The sequence below is a fragment of the Plectropomus leopardus genome, chromosome 8 (genome assembly GCF_026936395.1).
Source record: "Plectropomus leopardus strain MGB_pleo_1.0 chromosome 8, ASM2693639v1, whole genome shotgun sequence".
Lineage (NCBI taxonomy): Eukaryota > Metazoa > Chordata > Actinopteri > Perciformes > Serranidae > Plectropomus > Plectropomus leopardus.
This window is the reverse complement of record NC_142183.1, coordinates 20,876,112-20,890,483: the sequence shown is the minus strand read 5'-3', so window position 1 is coordinate 20,890,483 and position 14,372 is coordinate 20,876,112. Positions and strand designations below refer to the sequence as shown.

Below are 14,372 nucleotides of genomic sequence, written 5' to 3'. Positions count from 1 at the left end.
TTTTTAATTGAATTGTTCACATCAGCTTGAACAGCGAGAATATGGGGCTTCACTCAGTTTAAGATCATTGTTAACTGTCTATCTTTGGGTATGGGACTGAAGTCTTTTGGACTGAAGAATTTTTTATGTGTCACCCCTTTTTTATTTTTTGACATTCTATATAAATAAATGAGTAAACAATTTATTTTTTTAAAGTCAATATATTAATCAATGATTACTGGTTGTAGCCTCATTAAAATAATGCAAAAGATAGTGTGCATTGATTTTCGATCAATATCTCAGCCATAGAAATTGAATTAGAGTAAAATGGACATACCCATTCATATCAACATAGCAGGATGGTCAAAGCATCAGACATTTTTATGTGTATCATTGCAAGTTGCAGGTAAAAACAAAAAAAAAATATTAACTTGCATGAATGCGTTACATGAAAAGCGTGATCCCTTTACTTTTCATAAAGCGCCTGCCACAGATGAAAATTTTCTCTTACAATTTATCCTGAGGGGGACATGATTGTCTGTAGTAATCCATCAGGTTTCCCACAAATCCATTTATTTGTGGCAGTCCACAGATAAACGAAACATCTGCTGCTCCATATTGATTTTATATTTTGGGAACTGGAACATTCATTTTGAGTGCAGTTAAATATATATATATAATGTTAAGTTATGCATTGAACCACACTCTCAGAGCACAGAGCGTACTCTGGGCACAGAGGGAGCAAAAGAACGCCAGGTGCAGTAAAAGTGAAACTTAGTAGTTAATTGCACTTGGTCCAAAAGTATGCATTCACCCACCTCTGCAGCAGCTGTTCCTCTCTTTCATTGATCTGATCAGCTCTGACCGCATTGACAGATCAATTATCCACCCGTTGACTCCTCAAACTGCTGCGTTCATTTTACAAACGTGCAAAAATGTCCGAATTTAGAGAGGGGGGACAGAAACACACACACACACACACGATAAAAACAACAAGAACCTCTTATTCAAGTCTCAAATGGCCAAAATGTCAACCTCGAAGTGATGTGAGAAGAGGAATCAGAAAAAAGTCTCTTGGGACCATAAATGTCTGTACAAAAGTTCATGACAACCACAGCAGTTTAAGTGGTGGGGCAACAGACAGACCAACCGACCAAGCTATGCTAGGCATTCAGACCACTAGCATGGTAAATCATGCCAATGTGTTATTCCTGTTCATTGATTTAAAACATTGTCCACAGTGATCTTACACGTCCACAGATATTGAAGGTCTAACTACCTCAGTATAAACAGCATGGCAGAATTTCCAGTGGTAAACAAATGTATTAAATCTCATGTTGCCATGCCACCTCCCTCTAAATGTAGGGTATTTAAGGTAATAATGCTGGTAGCTAAATATGAATATTATTGCAGTATGTGCAGTATAGGTGATCCAATACATCGCTTTTCTAGGATTTTCTTTGCTTCAGTGTAGTGGTAAAAATATCTTCTTTCTAACAGAATATTACTCAAACTAAGAGATCCAAACGCAGAAACAGTGTTGGAGTCTTTCCGTTTCTTTTTTGCGAATGGTCTGAGGATGGTTTCTCTGTCTTGGTAAATCTTTAGACATGAGCAGCAAATCAGACAGCATCTCTTCAAAAGAATCAACAGCTTAGCAGGAGAGCTTCATATCGGCGCCAAATAGACCGGCAGAAAGACAATCCCCACAGGGAGAGAGAGGAGGGAGTTTGGAGGGGCTGCCATGACAAAGCTGACTGAAACACACACACACGTTTTATTGATGATGGATTCCACATTTCTCCCATCCTTCTATCCTCCGCCTGTCCATCTGTTCTGCCCACAGTGTTCATGGGCTTCACATGAAAGCTCCTCCTCTTCCCCTCTTCTCCCGCTATTTCTCTGTTTTGTCCATTTCCTCTTTCTTATCATCAGCCAAAATTACACTGGCAATCCTTTTGCTCCCCTGCTTTGTCCGTCTCTCTGTGTTCTACCCTCCAACACACACACACACACACACACACACAAAACCTGTTTATCCTGGTCACAGGAGAGAGTGACCTTTGTCTAGCTTGTGACCGAAATGTCCTCCAATATGTTCATGTGGCTCCATATGTGTGTGTGTCTTCCTGCCTCTTCACACTCTCATTGATTATATCAAGGCTCCAATCAGGGTAACCAGGGCCTGTAAATTTACTGATCGATCTCTCCAAGAGCCTCGGGGTGGATTGGAAGCTGCGTGTGTGTTTGGGTGAGCATTCATACACACGCAGAGACAGCGGTTGGAGAGAGATGTGAAAATTTTCCACAAGTCAGTTTAAAGGGGAACTACATGGCACAGAAAAAAAATCCTCCCTCAGTGCTGAGATTAAAATCAGCTTTTTCTCATTTGAAATCAATAGTTTAGGGTGAGAAGGAGAGCATGGAAAAAGGGAAAAGGGATGAAAAGAGGCAGAAAGCACAGAAGTGAAAAGGTTTATTTTTTGAAGGACACTGTTTCATCAGGAATTAGTCCAGTATAAAACGAGAGAGGGAAGAGCCGGGAGAGAGTGGAGGTGATAAACGACAGGAAGAGAAGGTGTAGAGGCAGCTTAAGAGGAGAAAGAGACATGGAGGACAGAGCAGAGGAGAGATAAGGAAGAATGACAGGTGTTCACCCAAGTCTTCACTTAATTGACGGGAATACTGTATGTCTGCAGGGGAGTGTTCACGCAGAGTTTGTGTGTGTATGGGAGAAGGTGAAGGTGACTCCAGGGTTCGTCTTGTCTAAGCTGCTTCTCTAAACCGCACCCCACCCCTCCCCCGCAGCTGCGCAACCAGCCAATCAGGACGCACACGCATACACACCAGGGTGCAAACATAGACACAACAGAAGAGATAATTTGGATGCAGTGGGAAGCTCCCAGGTGTGAATGTGTTCACGGTGAGTCAGAGTGGGGGCTGAAAAAAGAACGTGCAAGCTCAGCAGAACTCTCTCCTCCATAAATGGAAATGGGGAAAACATGTAATACAAGCTACCACACCGGTCAGCTTTGAAATGGAAATATTAGTGGCACAGACGCTGCCTCCATTGCAGCAAAACACATAGTAACTCAAAAATTGCTGTACACACACAAACATACACACAGTCCCCGTGTTTTGATAAATAAAGACGGCGAGGGTCGGTGACTGGCAGCCCCGGAGAGACTGTCAACATGCAAGAGTGAATGATAAAAGATGACAAATATTTAATTGTCAGCATGAGATTGAGCAGAGACAGGCCTCATGCTCTGACACACACAGTAACAACACAACCCCACAAACACAAACAGATTTCCAACCTGCCGCCAGGTCTGCCTGCTAATGAATAGACAGTCTGGAGACGGAGTGCATTTACACAAATATATGAGGAAATATGCAGCACACATCCAATGTCCCTCGCAAATAAGATTTAGTGCGTTTCTGTAAATCTGACAGCATGCAAGCAGAGTGGAAGACAGGATTTTGGTAGAAAATGAGAGAGAGGAGGAATGGGAGGGAGGACAGGGACAAGAAAAGCCCCTTTTAGGAGAAACAAACAACAGGCTCAGAAGAGTGAAAACAACTTTTCCTCCTCTTGAGGATAAAAGTGGGTCTGCCTGAATGGCAATGACAGCTTTTCTGTCAGTGTTTGCAGAGAGAGATTCTGATAAGAGATGCAGGAGGAGAGGAGAGGAGAGGGGAGGAGAGGAGAGGAGAGGAGAGGAGAGGAGAGGAGAGGAGAGGAGAGATAAAAACCCCAGACATCAGTAATGCTGGGTATTTGGGGCAAAATTAAGACTATAATGAGTAGAAACCCGATAGATGGTATTCTATGCCAGAAATATGGGTTACTTTTTTTAAACAGTGTTACCAGTGAAAGGGAAAGTAACCCCAGATTGGCTTTTCACCTTGTTGTATTTGCATTTTTTCAGCAATATGTCTGCTTATTTTGTAGCTTGCTCTTGAATGTGTGCTGCTTGTGGTTTGGGAACTTTACCTTTATATAAAATCCCGAACTCACCTGCATGCTGAGCCGGGGAATATCTCTAACACAGCAAAAGAAAATAGAGGCAGAGGGCTGAGTCTCTGCAGAAATAATAAACCGCCATACACTTCTAGTTGATCATAAGTGATGACAAAGATGGATTACTTTATTACTTTTGTTTACTTTTTTGTTTGTTTGTTTGTTTTGGTTTTTCTGTTTTTGTATGTTTGTCTGTTTTAGAAGAATGAGAAAACAGTCTACAAATCTGACCAGGCATTTAATGCCAACTTTCGGTGCACATTTTGGTTGGTACCAAAAGTAATAAGGATCATTACCCAGCTCAAAATGAGATAAAATGTCAACTCAAAATTGTATCAGTTCCATTAGATATGGCTTTCCAATACAACTGTTTGACTATATGCTGCTATTCTTTGCACAAAGTTTGAGAGTTTGAACAGGGTTTGGAAGAATGTTCAGGGTGACATCAATGTTCATGTGTTAACCCTCTAAAGTTAGCCCTCTAAGCTTATGCAGGCTACACCGCTTATGGATTGGAAATTTGCAACATTTTTCTCAAACAAAAGCCAGAGACTGTATTGTATTAAGTCGCTGTGAGCTGTAAATTCAGCTCTTCTAAGCCAAAGGTAGAAGATGACGTCATCTCCAAACCTGATGGGGCAAAGCCTCTCTTCCTCTAGGCAGCTTCCTCCAACTCTGACTCACCCTGGGTCTGGGTCTGCAGCTGTCTATACCAGAGAGCAGTGTGAATGTAAGGAGGGCCCGCTCTGCAGTTAAATATGGGGGCCGGAATGTCTGCAGAAGTACACTGCACACTGCTTGACTCAGAAAAAAAGGGACTTCTCAACTTCAAAATCTCAGTCAACGGAGAGTTCTCTGACTCCTGATTTAAATCTTGTACTTTCAGGGGGAAGCCCTAAAAAAAATAATTGTGTGGGCCAGTGTCTACAAACCTACTGACCTAAAACTCAGTTATTTGCTCAGACTTCTGTCATCAGCAGTCCTGATGATCAGTTATCTGCACACATTCTCAATTAAACTTATGCTGATGTTATACACCGACTCTCCGACACTAATGCTTATTGTACCTTTACCTCAGTACAAACTACCCAATAATGTCCTCGCACAGCATAAATCCACCAATAATACGCCTGCTAAGGCCAGAATAGAGAACTGGCTTGAACCAGCCAGCTCAGCAATACGCAGGCTATAATATGTATTAGCTGATAGACGTCACTACTGTATAAAAAGCAATTACACCAGCAGCTCCTTAACACTTTCCCCAACCTTTCAATAAACTTTCCAATAGTTAAGTGTTAAATTATCAGTGTTTCCTCTTTTCACGGCAGAGACCACCCTAAGATTGGGGTCAGCTGTTTCGATGCAAAAGGTGAATGAGGTGAAGTAATTAAGTGAATAATTTAGACATAGTGAAGGACTATAATTATCAGCTAAAATTGCACCTGTTACCATTAGAACACTTCAGAAAAGGTGTACTTAGGTTCACTCAACATACAAATATATGGAATGTAAATTTGTCTGAGGAGAGTCACTGTAGGGAGAGCGAATACATTACCAGTACCATAAAGAGACAGTGTGAAAATCACTGTAGTTACACATTCATGCACAGCGTCAACCCCACACGCTGGTGCTACCAGATTTATATTGGTTAATAAGATCTTTTGTTTTACCGCTGCTGCTCCCACCACTATTCCAGCAGGACCCTAAAATACTCCCTCCCGTCCCCAGCAGAATACTTTGATGTAGCCAACAACACAAGGCAGCTGCAGGCTTACAACAAAGTTGACCCTGCTTGAAACAGAAAAAGCATCGTACTCAGCGCTGCATACAAATGTGTGTATATTCACTGCAGCTATACTTTATTTGCATAAAAGCTCATGAAAATTAAAGTGGTGATTGTAACCTAAGGAAAATGAAAATACTGTTGGCATAAATTACAAGAAGTGATTTGGCAAAAGAGCAAGACGGGTAGTTGAGCAAATTTAAAGATTAAGAAACTATTTAATTGGTCAAAACATTTAGATCCTCTAACAAGCTGAGCAAGCTCCAAACTGTCCGTAGAGCATACTGGAAATAAAGGCACTGCGCTAGAAAAATAAAATAAGATGCTTTTCTACAAGACAGCTCAACTAATCAGACGGTTAAACAATGGTGGCGTGTGTGTGAAGAATTAGATGAGCTCAGCCAGCAAGCCTGTCCCCAAACTTCAGTTTGCAGCCAATACAGTGTGTCAATTATTCCACAAATGTGTCCTTTTGTTTCTGCAAACAGCTGAATGTCTGCTTCAAGTATACAAGCAAATAACAAAGACGTTGGCTTTGTTTTGATTGATGTAAAAATGTTTTTGAACTGACAAAATATGATTATAATGAGGGATATTTTTTTAAATTTCTACTGCATGTCCTTCCTCAATAGAAGAGTAAAACCGTCCCTGTCTGCATCATATCTTCCAACAGTCCAGCTGTTAGGAATGTGCCTATAGGCAAAAGAATAAATCAAATGCTAGTTTCCTGATGTTTTCAAGATACGCCACCTGAACTTTGACTGTTTAACTATTGCACCAGCTCCCCTGCCGACAAATGGACGCTCATACATTATGCAGGAGCGAGCAAGTGGCTCATCAGGGATGCACAGTGAAACATGGCAGGCAGGGGGAGAGCAGCAGAGAGGAGGAGTCATGGGTGAGGGCAGAGGGGGAGGGAGGTGGAGGAGATAGAGAGGGCCATGGTTGAGGAAGCACAGGGTCATTCACAGCTCCAGAGACAGAGGAAGAAAATGAGTGAAAGAGAGAAGCGTGGAAAAAAATGTGGAGTTCATGACTCGATGGGAATTAAGAGGAGAGGGATGAGATTGACTGAGTGACAGAGAGACATGACAGATTGTGAAAAGCAGACACTGTGCTAAAATTCACATGTTCACGATGAAAAGGATTCAAATCTGGTGGCCAGTATGACATCAAATATACATAGTTTCATAGTTTTTATAATACAGCCCACTGATGCTTGAAAAGGGTAAAGAATTTCTGAAAAATCTGTCTGATATTCTTTTTTAGATGTATGTACATATTTCTAACAAAATTCCAATAAATCTTGCCATTAAAGACATAAGACAAAATAATGTAATGACACCAAAGGCAAGGTTAATACTAAACTAGCTCACCACTGTATTTGTCATTTCCAGTCATATTTTTTGTAAACGTGGGCCAATGGGCCCTCTCGAGATATGCTTTACCCATATCATCACATGCATGTTAACTGGGAGAGTCTTTGCCCCTTTTCACGCAGAGCTCATTTTTCAAACCGCTGGTAAGTCCTTTCTTGATGCTGCCCTTGCATTTTAACACAGAGTTCAAACAACTGCGGCATCATACCACTCCAGGGTGTGATTTTAGATAGCATGCCAGCATCACGGCAGCAATAGAGGCCTGATAGGTGTGATGTTTGACAACAGCATCTACCGATAAGCATTTAATGCTGCTTATTGATACGCGTTGCGCGTTTCAGCCCTTAGCTCTCTTCAGATTTACTTTTGTGATCTTTAAGTCGGTACCAAGAATGCTCTAAGGGATTTCTGAGTGAGCACGCCACTTCTTTTGTTTGTCAACAGCATCTGCCTCTCATGTGACATATAACATATGCATCAGCAGTGCTTTTTTAACAATAACAGTGGCATAACATGGCAGTAACAAGCATTTATACCTTTCCTGTGATCTTGTCCTTTCCTTAGAGCCTATGGAGCTCCTGAACTTCTCTGTTTTCCCAATTTTCTAACACGTTTGACTACTGTCCTTCTCTTTTGAGTTAGCCGCTAACTGCTGCTTTTTTAAAGTCCCGCAGTGGGTCACACGCATAATACATCATTAAAATGACACATCCAGCATCTATGGTCTATCCTGAAATTGTTGCAGGATTGTTACTACCTCTGCTGCTGGCTTGAGGGTGAGTCAACTCTATCCCCTATTCCACAATTGTACCATTCAAACAAAACAGCGCAGAAGCATAATGGTGCAATACTCCTACCTTAAACAGCAAGTGTAAAATGGGCTTTTCTCAATGGCAGGGGTTAAATAGGCACTTCTTTCTCACAGGGGGTTGTGGGCCTAGTGGTTTCTTCAGTGATGCTAGCCATGTCTTGGCTAGTAACGTTAGCTGTAACATTAGCCTCCTGGCTAAAGTGCCCCTCTTTCCCTCTGTAGCGGCTGGGCCCCAGAAAGCTTTCCCCTTTCTCCTCTTACAGAGAGCCCTGGTCGCATCTGTCACGGTGTTGGACTTTGGTCCTAAATTTTAAGAGTCCTAAAGTAGTCTGTCTTTGTCACCAAATCTCTAAATAAGATGCCATGGACTAGATTGTCAACTTTCAGCTGGTAAAAATCACTCTGTGTAAAAGAGGCCTTTGAACACATCATGATCACATCTACAGTATCTGAAGATGAGGCTTTTCTCAATCTTCAAATTTAGATGGTTATAGTTTTTGGTAGTTTGAAACTGACTTACACAGAACCACATTTTCCTAATCTTAGGTCTTGTTTGTGAAAATAAAGAGTTTGGCACCGGAAAGGGGAGGAAAGAAATGAATAAGAAAGAATGGAGGAGGAAAGAAGACACAGTGGGACAAAAGGCAGCCAATGTTGCAGAAGACAAATTACGACCAGCAGGTTTTTCCTATGTGATAGGGCAGACAATGCACACGCACACATAAACAGAACTGCAGGTTGGTAGCATTGCTTGAAATATTAAACATAAATGTCACAGCCTTTCCCTCCATCCATTGCTCCTCTTCTCCCCTCATTCTCCTCCCTCCTCTCCGCTCCAGTACATACCTCCGTCCTCCACTGACAGTTTCCTGTTAATGAGTTTCACTTGCACAGGAGACCACAGAGAGAAATAAAGAGTGGGCAGCAGGCTCACACACACGCACGCACCACACACACAAACACACGCTCACACACATACACTGCAGGTAGTAGAGCCCTGCCTGAGTGTATACAGACATGACTAATACGGCTCTCACATCACCGATCCAGTGCTGTATGGGGAAGGCCAGCTCTAATAAGGCCAAAGTTAGCCCACTGTCTCCTGAAATCTCTGGAGAACATGTTAGCGGGCAGCAAAGGACAACAAGTTAGGAGTATGGTATCAAAATGGAAAGCCGGTGGTTACAGTGCTGTCACCATCAGCTCAATGACTGGTTAGACCGGAGAGTGTGTTAGTTTAGCATTACTGAGGCCAGAGCCGGGGCTGAGAGTAAGACTGTGGAAGTCAACATATTCCAAGAAGAACACAAGCTTGTTCTGAGTCTGTCCCAACACCAAGAGTAACTAAAGTCATTATGTTCATGACATGATGGATTCAGTGTATATACAATCAGCCCCTTTAATTCCCCGTTAAGTAGCTGTAAGGTTGTTTAAATAACACTGTCTGGCAGCGTCACGTATATTCTTTTCAAGCTCTTCAATGCAGCTGTAAAATGTTTACACAGAGTGAAGTATTCAAAGCCCTGACTGTACATTTGTATGGTTGCACTATTCCATCAAATGGATGTACTGTGTATTTTTGTACAGAATTTCCCCTCATTCAGCTTGATATATTTGGTATATTTAAAAACAAGCCAATCCCCAGAGCAAATGATGACATTGTATGTTTCTGCAGATCACAGATATGTTAAATTTGATCATGTCATATGTGGTGGATATGCTGAAATGCAACTTTTAAGTTTTATGTTGTGACAACGCTGTGGTTAATGTGTGGTTAAGGTTTAGGCACAAAAAACACTTGGCTGGGGTAAGGAAAACATCACATTTAGCTTAAAATACCAAGTTCTACTGCCAAAAACATGACTGGAAATGTTCCAACATGTTGTTTAAAAATACACGGTTTTGTCACTGTAAACACAGCTGGAAATGTCCCAACCTCTCCTTGAAGACTACCCGGTTTTTTCACCAAAAACACTGCTGGAAATGTCCCAAAATCTTGTAATGATTTTGTCACCAAGAAAAAGCTGAAAATGCCCCGACCTCTTGTTAAAAAATACTTGGTTTTCTCACCACAAACACAACTGGAGATGTCCCAACGTCTGGTGAAACAATTACCCGGTTTTGTCATCACAAACACTGCTGAAAATGTCCCAAAATATCATGTAAAAATACACGGTTTTGTCATTACAAGCAGTATTGCAAATGTCCCAACATCTTGGTAAAAAATATCCAGGTCTATTTCCACAAGCACAGCTGGAAATGTCCCACAACTCATTAAAAAATACCCAGTTTTGTTGTTTGTTGGTCTTGAACTGTGGTCTACAGCTGTCTGCTTCTCAAACAACCAGGGTGTCATGCCATCCACCAAAACCCCGATGAGAAACTCAGCTCATATACATGTAATCTGAACTACATCACTTAGAAAAAGTTTATGTGATACATAAGAAACATACAAATTTAACATATCTGTGGTTTGCAGAAACATAATATTCCAACATTTTATTCTGGTGGCTGGGCTGTTAAAAACGTGTGGGTTTGAACAATGTGGCTGCACATCATCTGGCTGAAGACTGTATGTGCTTTAGTTCTTATTTCACAATTATTAGACCTACATGTTGTTGCCACTGCAGAGAACCGTGCTTAGCTTCTCAAGTGACTTTCAGTAAATTTATATCAGCACCTACTGTATTCACTAAGTTTTACTTTAAGTCAAAGCTCAAGGCTGCTCTCCGGAGCATTTCAGGTGTTTTAACCATAGCAACCAGGGCTTCAAATCTTGACCTAGATCTCAGACAATCATGGTGGTTTATTCAAGAGTAAGACACTTATGTATCAACACTGGATGAGTCTGTATTGACTGAGTTATTTGGCCTACCGTTGACTGAAGAGCTATCATGGCCACTTGTGAGAAAACAATATTATACCGTTTATGGCTGATATCCCTGAGGATAAAAGCCTCGATGATTCCCAATAATTAATTTACATCAGACACAGACCTCTACACATGGGTGGACTCAGTCGACTATAGACTTTAATATGCACCGTGGGTTGTTTTTCTGAAGAAAAATCACACAGGAAAGGCAGAAATACTAAACTAAATTCATTACTGCAGAGGTTGATCTGCATGTTATGAAACAGCACTGTGATTCACAAACTCACTTCTTCTGAAATATGTGATCTTATCAGCTATAAAAGCCCAATATTTTGCTCTGACTACTTGAAAATGGAATGAAATTATGACATTCAATTAATATCAACACTGGCAAGTAAAAACAGTCAGTTCAGAGGGGGAAATCATTCAGTCAATCAAATCATAGCTGTGAAGTGTTTTTTTTTTCTTCTTTTTTCAATCAGATGTAGAAGCTTGATGTTGTCTGCTTCTCTTTTAACCATGATCTGAACCTGCTGAGTTTCTACAAGGTGGATTATGCCTGCTGGCAAGTGCTCAAGTACTCACAGGGTGTATCAAGGGCGTAGTGTTCTCTCTCTCTCTCCCTCACACACACACACACACACACACACACACACACACACACACACACATGAATACAATGTAGCTAATTATGGTGCCCCCTTTTGCGCTAGATGTTGTGTCTCTTAGTTCAAACTCACATCTCGGAATCTGTTCCAGGATCTGTCCTTGTTGTACTGAGCCGCGGTGCTCAGCCATTTGTCGTTATTGTTACCGGAGACCGCCGTTTCTCTGCTCAGCAAGAGAGCCACGGCAGGTAGCAGAAAGAAGAACATCTTCTGAAAGCAAAGAGAAAGCGCGTGTGTGAGAGGGAGAAGAAGAAAAAAAAACAGACGGACATAAGACGGATAGATATATTCAGAGTGAGAAAACAGATGCAGAGGAAGAGGAGGATGCAGCAAAGTCTTTAGAAGAGCAGCATGAAGTGAGACAGAGCACTTTACAGAACACACAACTCTCACATTGTGACGCAGAATGGATCAGCATGTTTTTAAAAAAAAGCCGCAAAACGAACCACTGTTTGTGACTGTAGAGCGCTCATTTGATCAAATTGCTGATCCTTCCCCTAATCGGATTATAAAACATTGGAGAGTTGTCACCGCGGCAGATGGGGGCACCGCGAAACGATTAGCACGCGAGCTTCCCCTCCGCCAATTTAAAAAGCAATTAGCGGCGTCAACACTATTGGCGCCCCCACGGAGCTTTGTCTTGGCTCGCATCTGCTTTCTCCTCCATCCAGCAGCAGCAGCAGCAGCAGCATAAAAGTCGACAACTACTCACTTTCATTTCCAGTTTATATTTCTTTGGAAATAAAAAAAAAAAAAAAAAAAACGACTGTCAATATTGGTGCTTCGCCTACCTGGAATAGTTCGTTGGTGTCCAATTTGAACGATTCCCGGGGGTAAATAAGTCCACGGCCCCGGGCACTCCGGTGGCACCCGACTGCTTGTAGGATTGACGGCAAAAAGGGAGCTGCGAGGACGAGCGGACCGGGAGCTTTCTCCTCCTCCTCGGTCACCAGACACCGCCTCCTCTCTCTGTCTCTCTTTCTCTCTCTCTTTCTCTCTCTCTCCAGTACGCACTCACCGTGTCATTGATTTTAAGCAGGGGGGGATTTTTTTATGGTCTCGCTAGAGCGCGAGCAGGATTTGGGCGCCGTGTCACACAGCTGTTCAGGGGTGTACACAAATTTCATTTTAGTCACGCGCCTCTGTTGTGGAATTCAAGCTCGTGTCCAGTATAGGAAATACAATTAAGACACACACAAACCATAAAATCAGCGCCTTGTCGGTGCTTGAAGCGGCTCTAGTTTCAGTCCCCACAGCGGATGGGTTGATCCGCTGAGGGCTGCGCGCCTTTTAGCACCATGGACAGAGGCAGGCCACATGAAACGCTGCTTTTTAAAATGAAAACACAATTCATAAATGGGACACATAACTAGGACGTTCATTTTTTTGGGGGGGTATAACGATATATGTTTAAATATTTAATCTGTAGCGCTCTGCTCAGACTCTCTCTGGGTTTCTATCTTTTTGGCAGGACTCTTGTTTCTCATTTTCTCTCTCTCTCTTTGCATAATGTGTGTGTAAATGTGTGAGGAGTTCAGAGAGAACACTGTCTGCTGTTCACTAAAGCTTTGGTGCGACTGTTGTGTGGTGAGGAGGACCATGGATGGATTACAGGCCTACCAGGCACAAGCACATGGGCCCAAAGTGTAAGGTCCCCTGCTCCTTCACCTGCTATTTTTCACTGAATTTATATGTAAAGACCAGGAAAAGACTTTGAATGACAAATGCAAGGACACTGCCAAGAAATACACATTTAATTCAAAAGGTGCAAAACAACCACAAAGAGATGCAAAATGACCCCAAAGACACACAAAAGGAGTACAGATACACACTTAATGCCACAATAAAGATACAAAATAACCTCAGAGTCACAGAATGAATACAAAGACATACAAAACAACCAAAAAGAATAAAAAAATGTCCCAGAAAAGACACAAAATACCCTCAAAGAGACACAAAATGAATACAAAGAGATACAAAACATCTAAAAAAAGACACCAAATTACCCCAAACAATATAAAAAAATATTACAAAAGGACACAAAATGACTTCAAAAACATACAAAACAACCACATAGAGACATAAAATGCCCCAAAAGAGACAAAAACATTTACATTAGACAAAAAAGAGAGAGGGAGAGACACAGAACAACCACAATAAAATACAAAATTATGACAAAAAATGGCAAAAAGTCTGTGGGGTCACTCCTTTTTGTGCAGTTCAGTTCACACCTATTGACTTGTTTTAGCACAGGGGGAGCCGGGAGTTTTGGTCAAGCTCCTAATCTCCCTCAGTTTCTCATAAAAACCCCACTCTGGCTGACATCACAATTCTCCTTTGTATTGCTTGCACTTTTGGAAAGTATTACCGGTATTAATCTAGTTGGTAACAGTAGTCAAAAGAAAGATTGTAGTTTCTTTTTGCAATACTGTGTTCATCTCAACCTGCTGTGTTACAAAACTCATTGCCCTTGCAAGGAAAGGTTTTTTCTTTTTCCAACACTGCATGAATTTCATATATCTGTATTTTACCATGCTGTTTTAATGAGCCTGAATTGTTTGTCACCAAAAGTGCAGTGCTGTTTTTTCCTCCCGGGAAACTAAACCTTATAGGTTACAGGCCTAATGCAATTTCTCTTTTCATTTCCTCTTCCTGGTCCAGAATCAGAGCTCATTAAAAATGAAACAGGTTAAATACAATGACGTTATACGCAGTAGTTTGCAAATGTGTCTGCTGCAGTGTGAAATTGTGAAGTCCAATCAAGTGACTTCCAAACCTTTTCTTATAAAATACTGCATATGTTCCATGTTTTGTCCACATTATGTAAAGTTTCAAGCATTAATTGGACAGAAAACG

The 14,372-nt window shown here is 41.5% G+C and overlaps 1 protein-coding gene across 2 annotated transcripts in view; it reads right to left on the bottom strand.

Moving 5' to 3' along the window:
- The window catches only part of spock1 (SPARC (osteonectin), cwcv and kazal like domains proteoglycan 1), a 133,651-nt gene extending 121,185 nt beyond the window's left edge, over window positions 1-12,466 (bottom strand). The window contains exons 1-2 of one of the 2 annotated variants that reach the window (XM_088081135.1): window positions 12,308-12,466; window positions 11,589-11,726 (exon numbers count right to left, since the gene is read on the bottom strand). In XM_088081135.1, the coding sequence (XP_087937261.1) occupies window positions 11,589-11,723 (135 nt within the window). In that variant the 5' untranslated portion in view covers window positions 11,724-11,726; window positions 12,308-12,466. The remainder of the gene's footprint in view (window positions 1-11,588; window positions 11,727-12,307) is intronic. The other variant, XM_042493318.2, reaches the window with a different exon arrangement.
- Window positions 12,467-14,372: the final 1,906 nt, after the last annotated feature.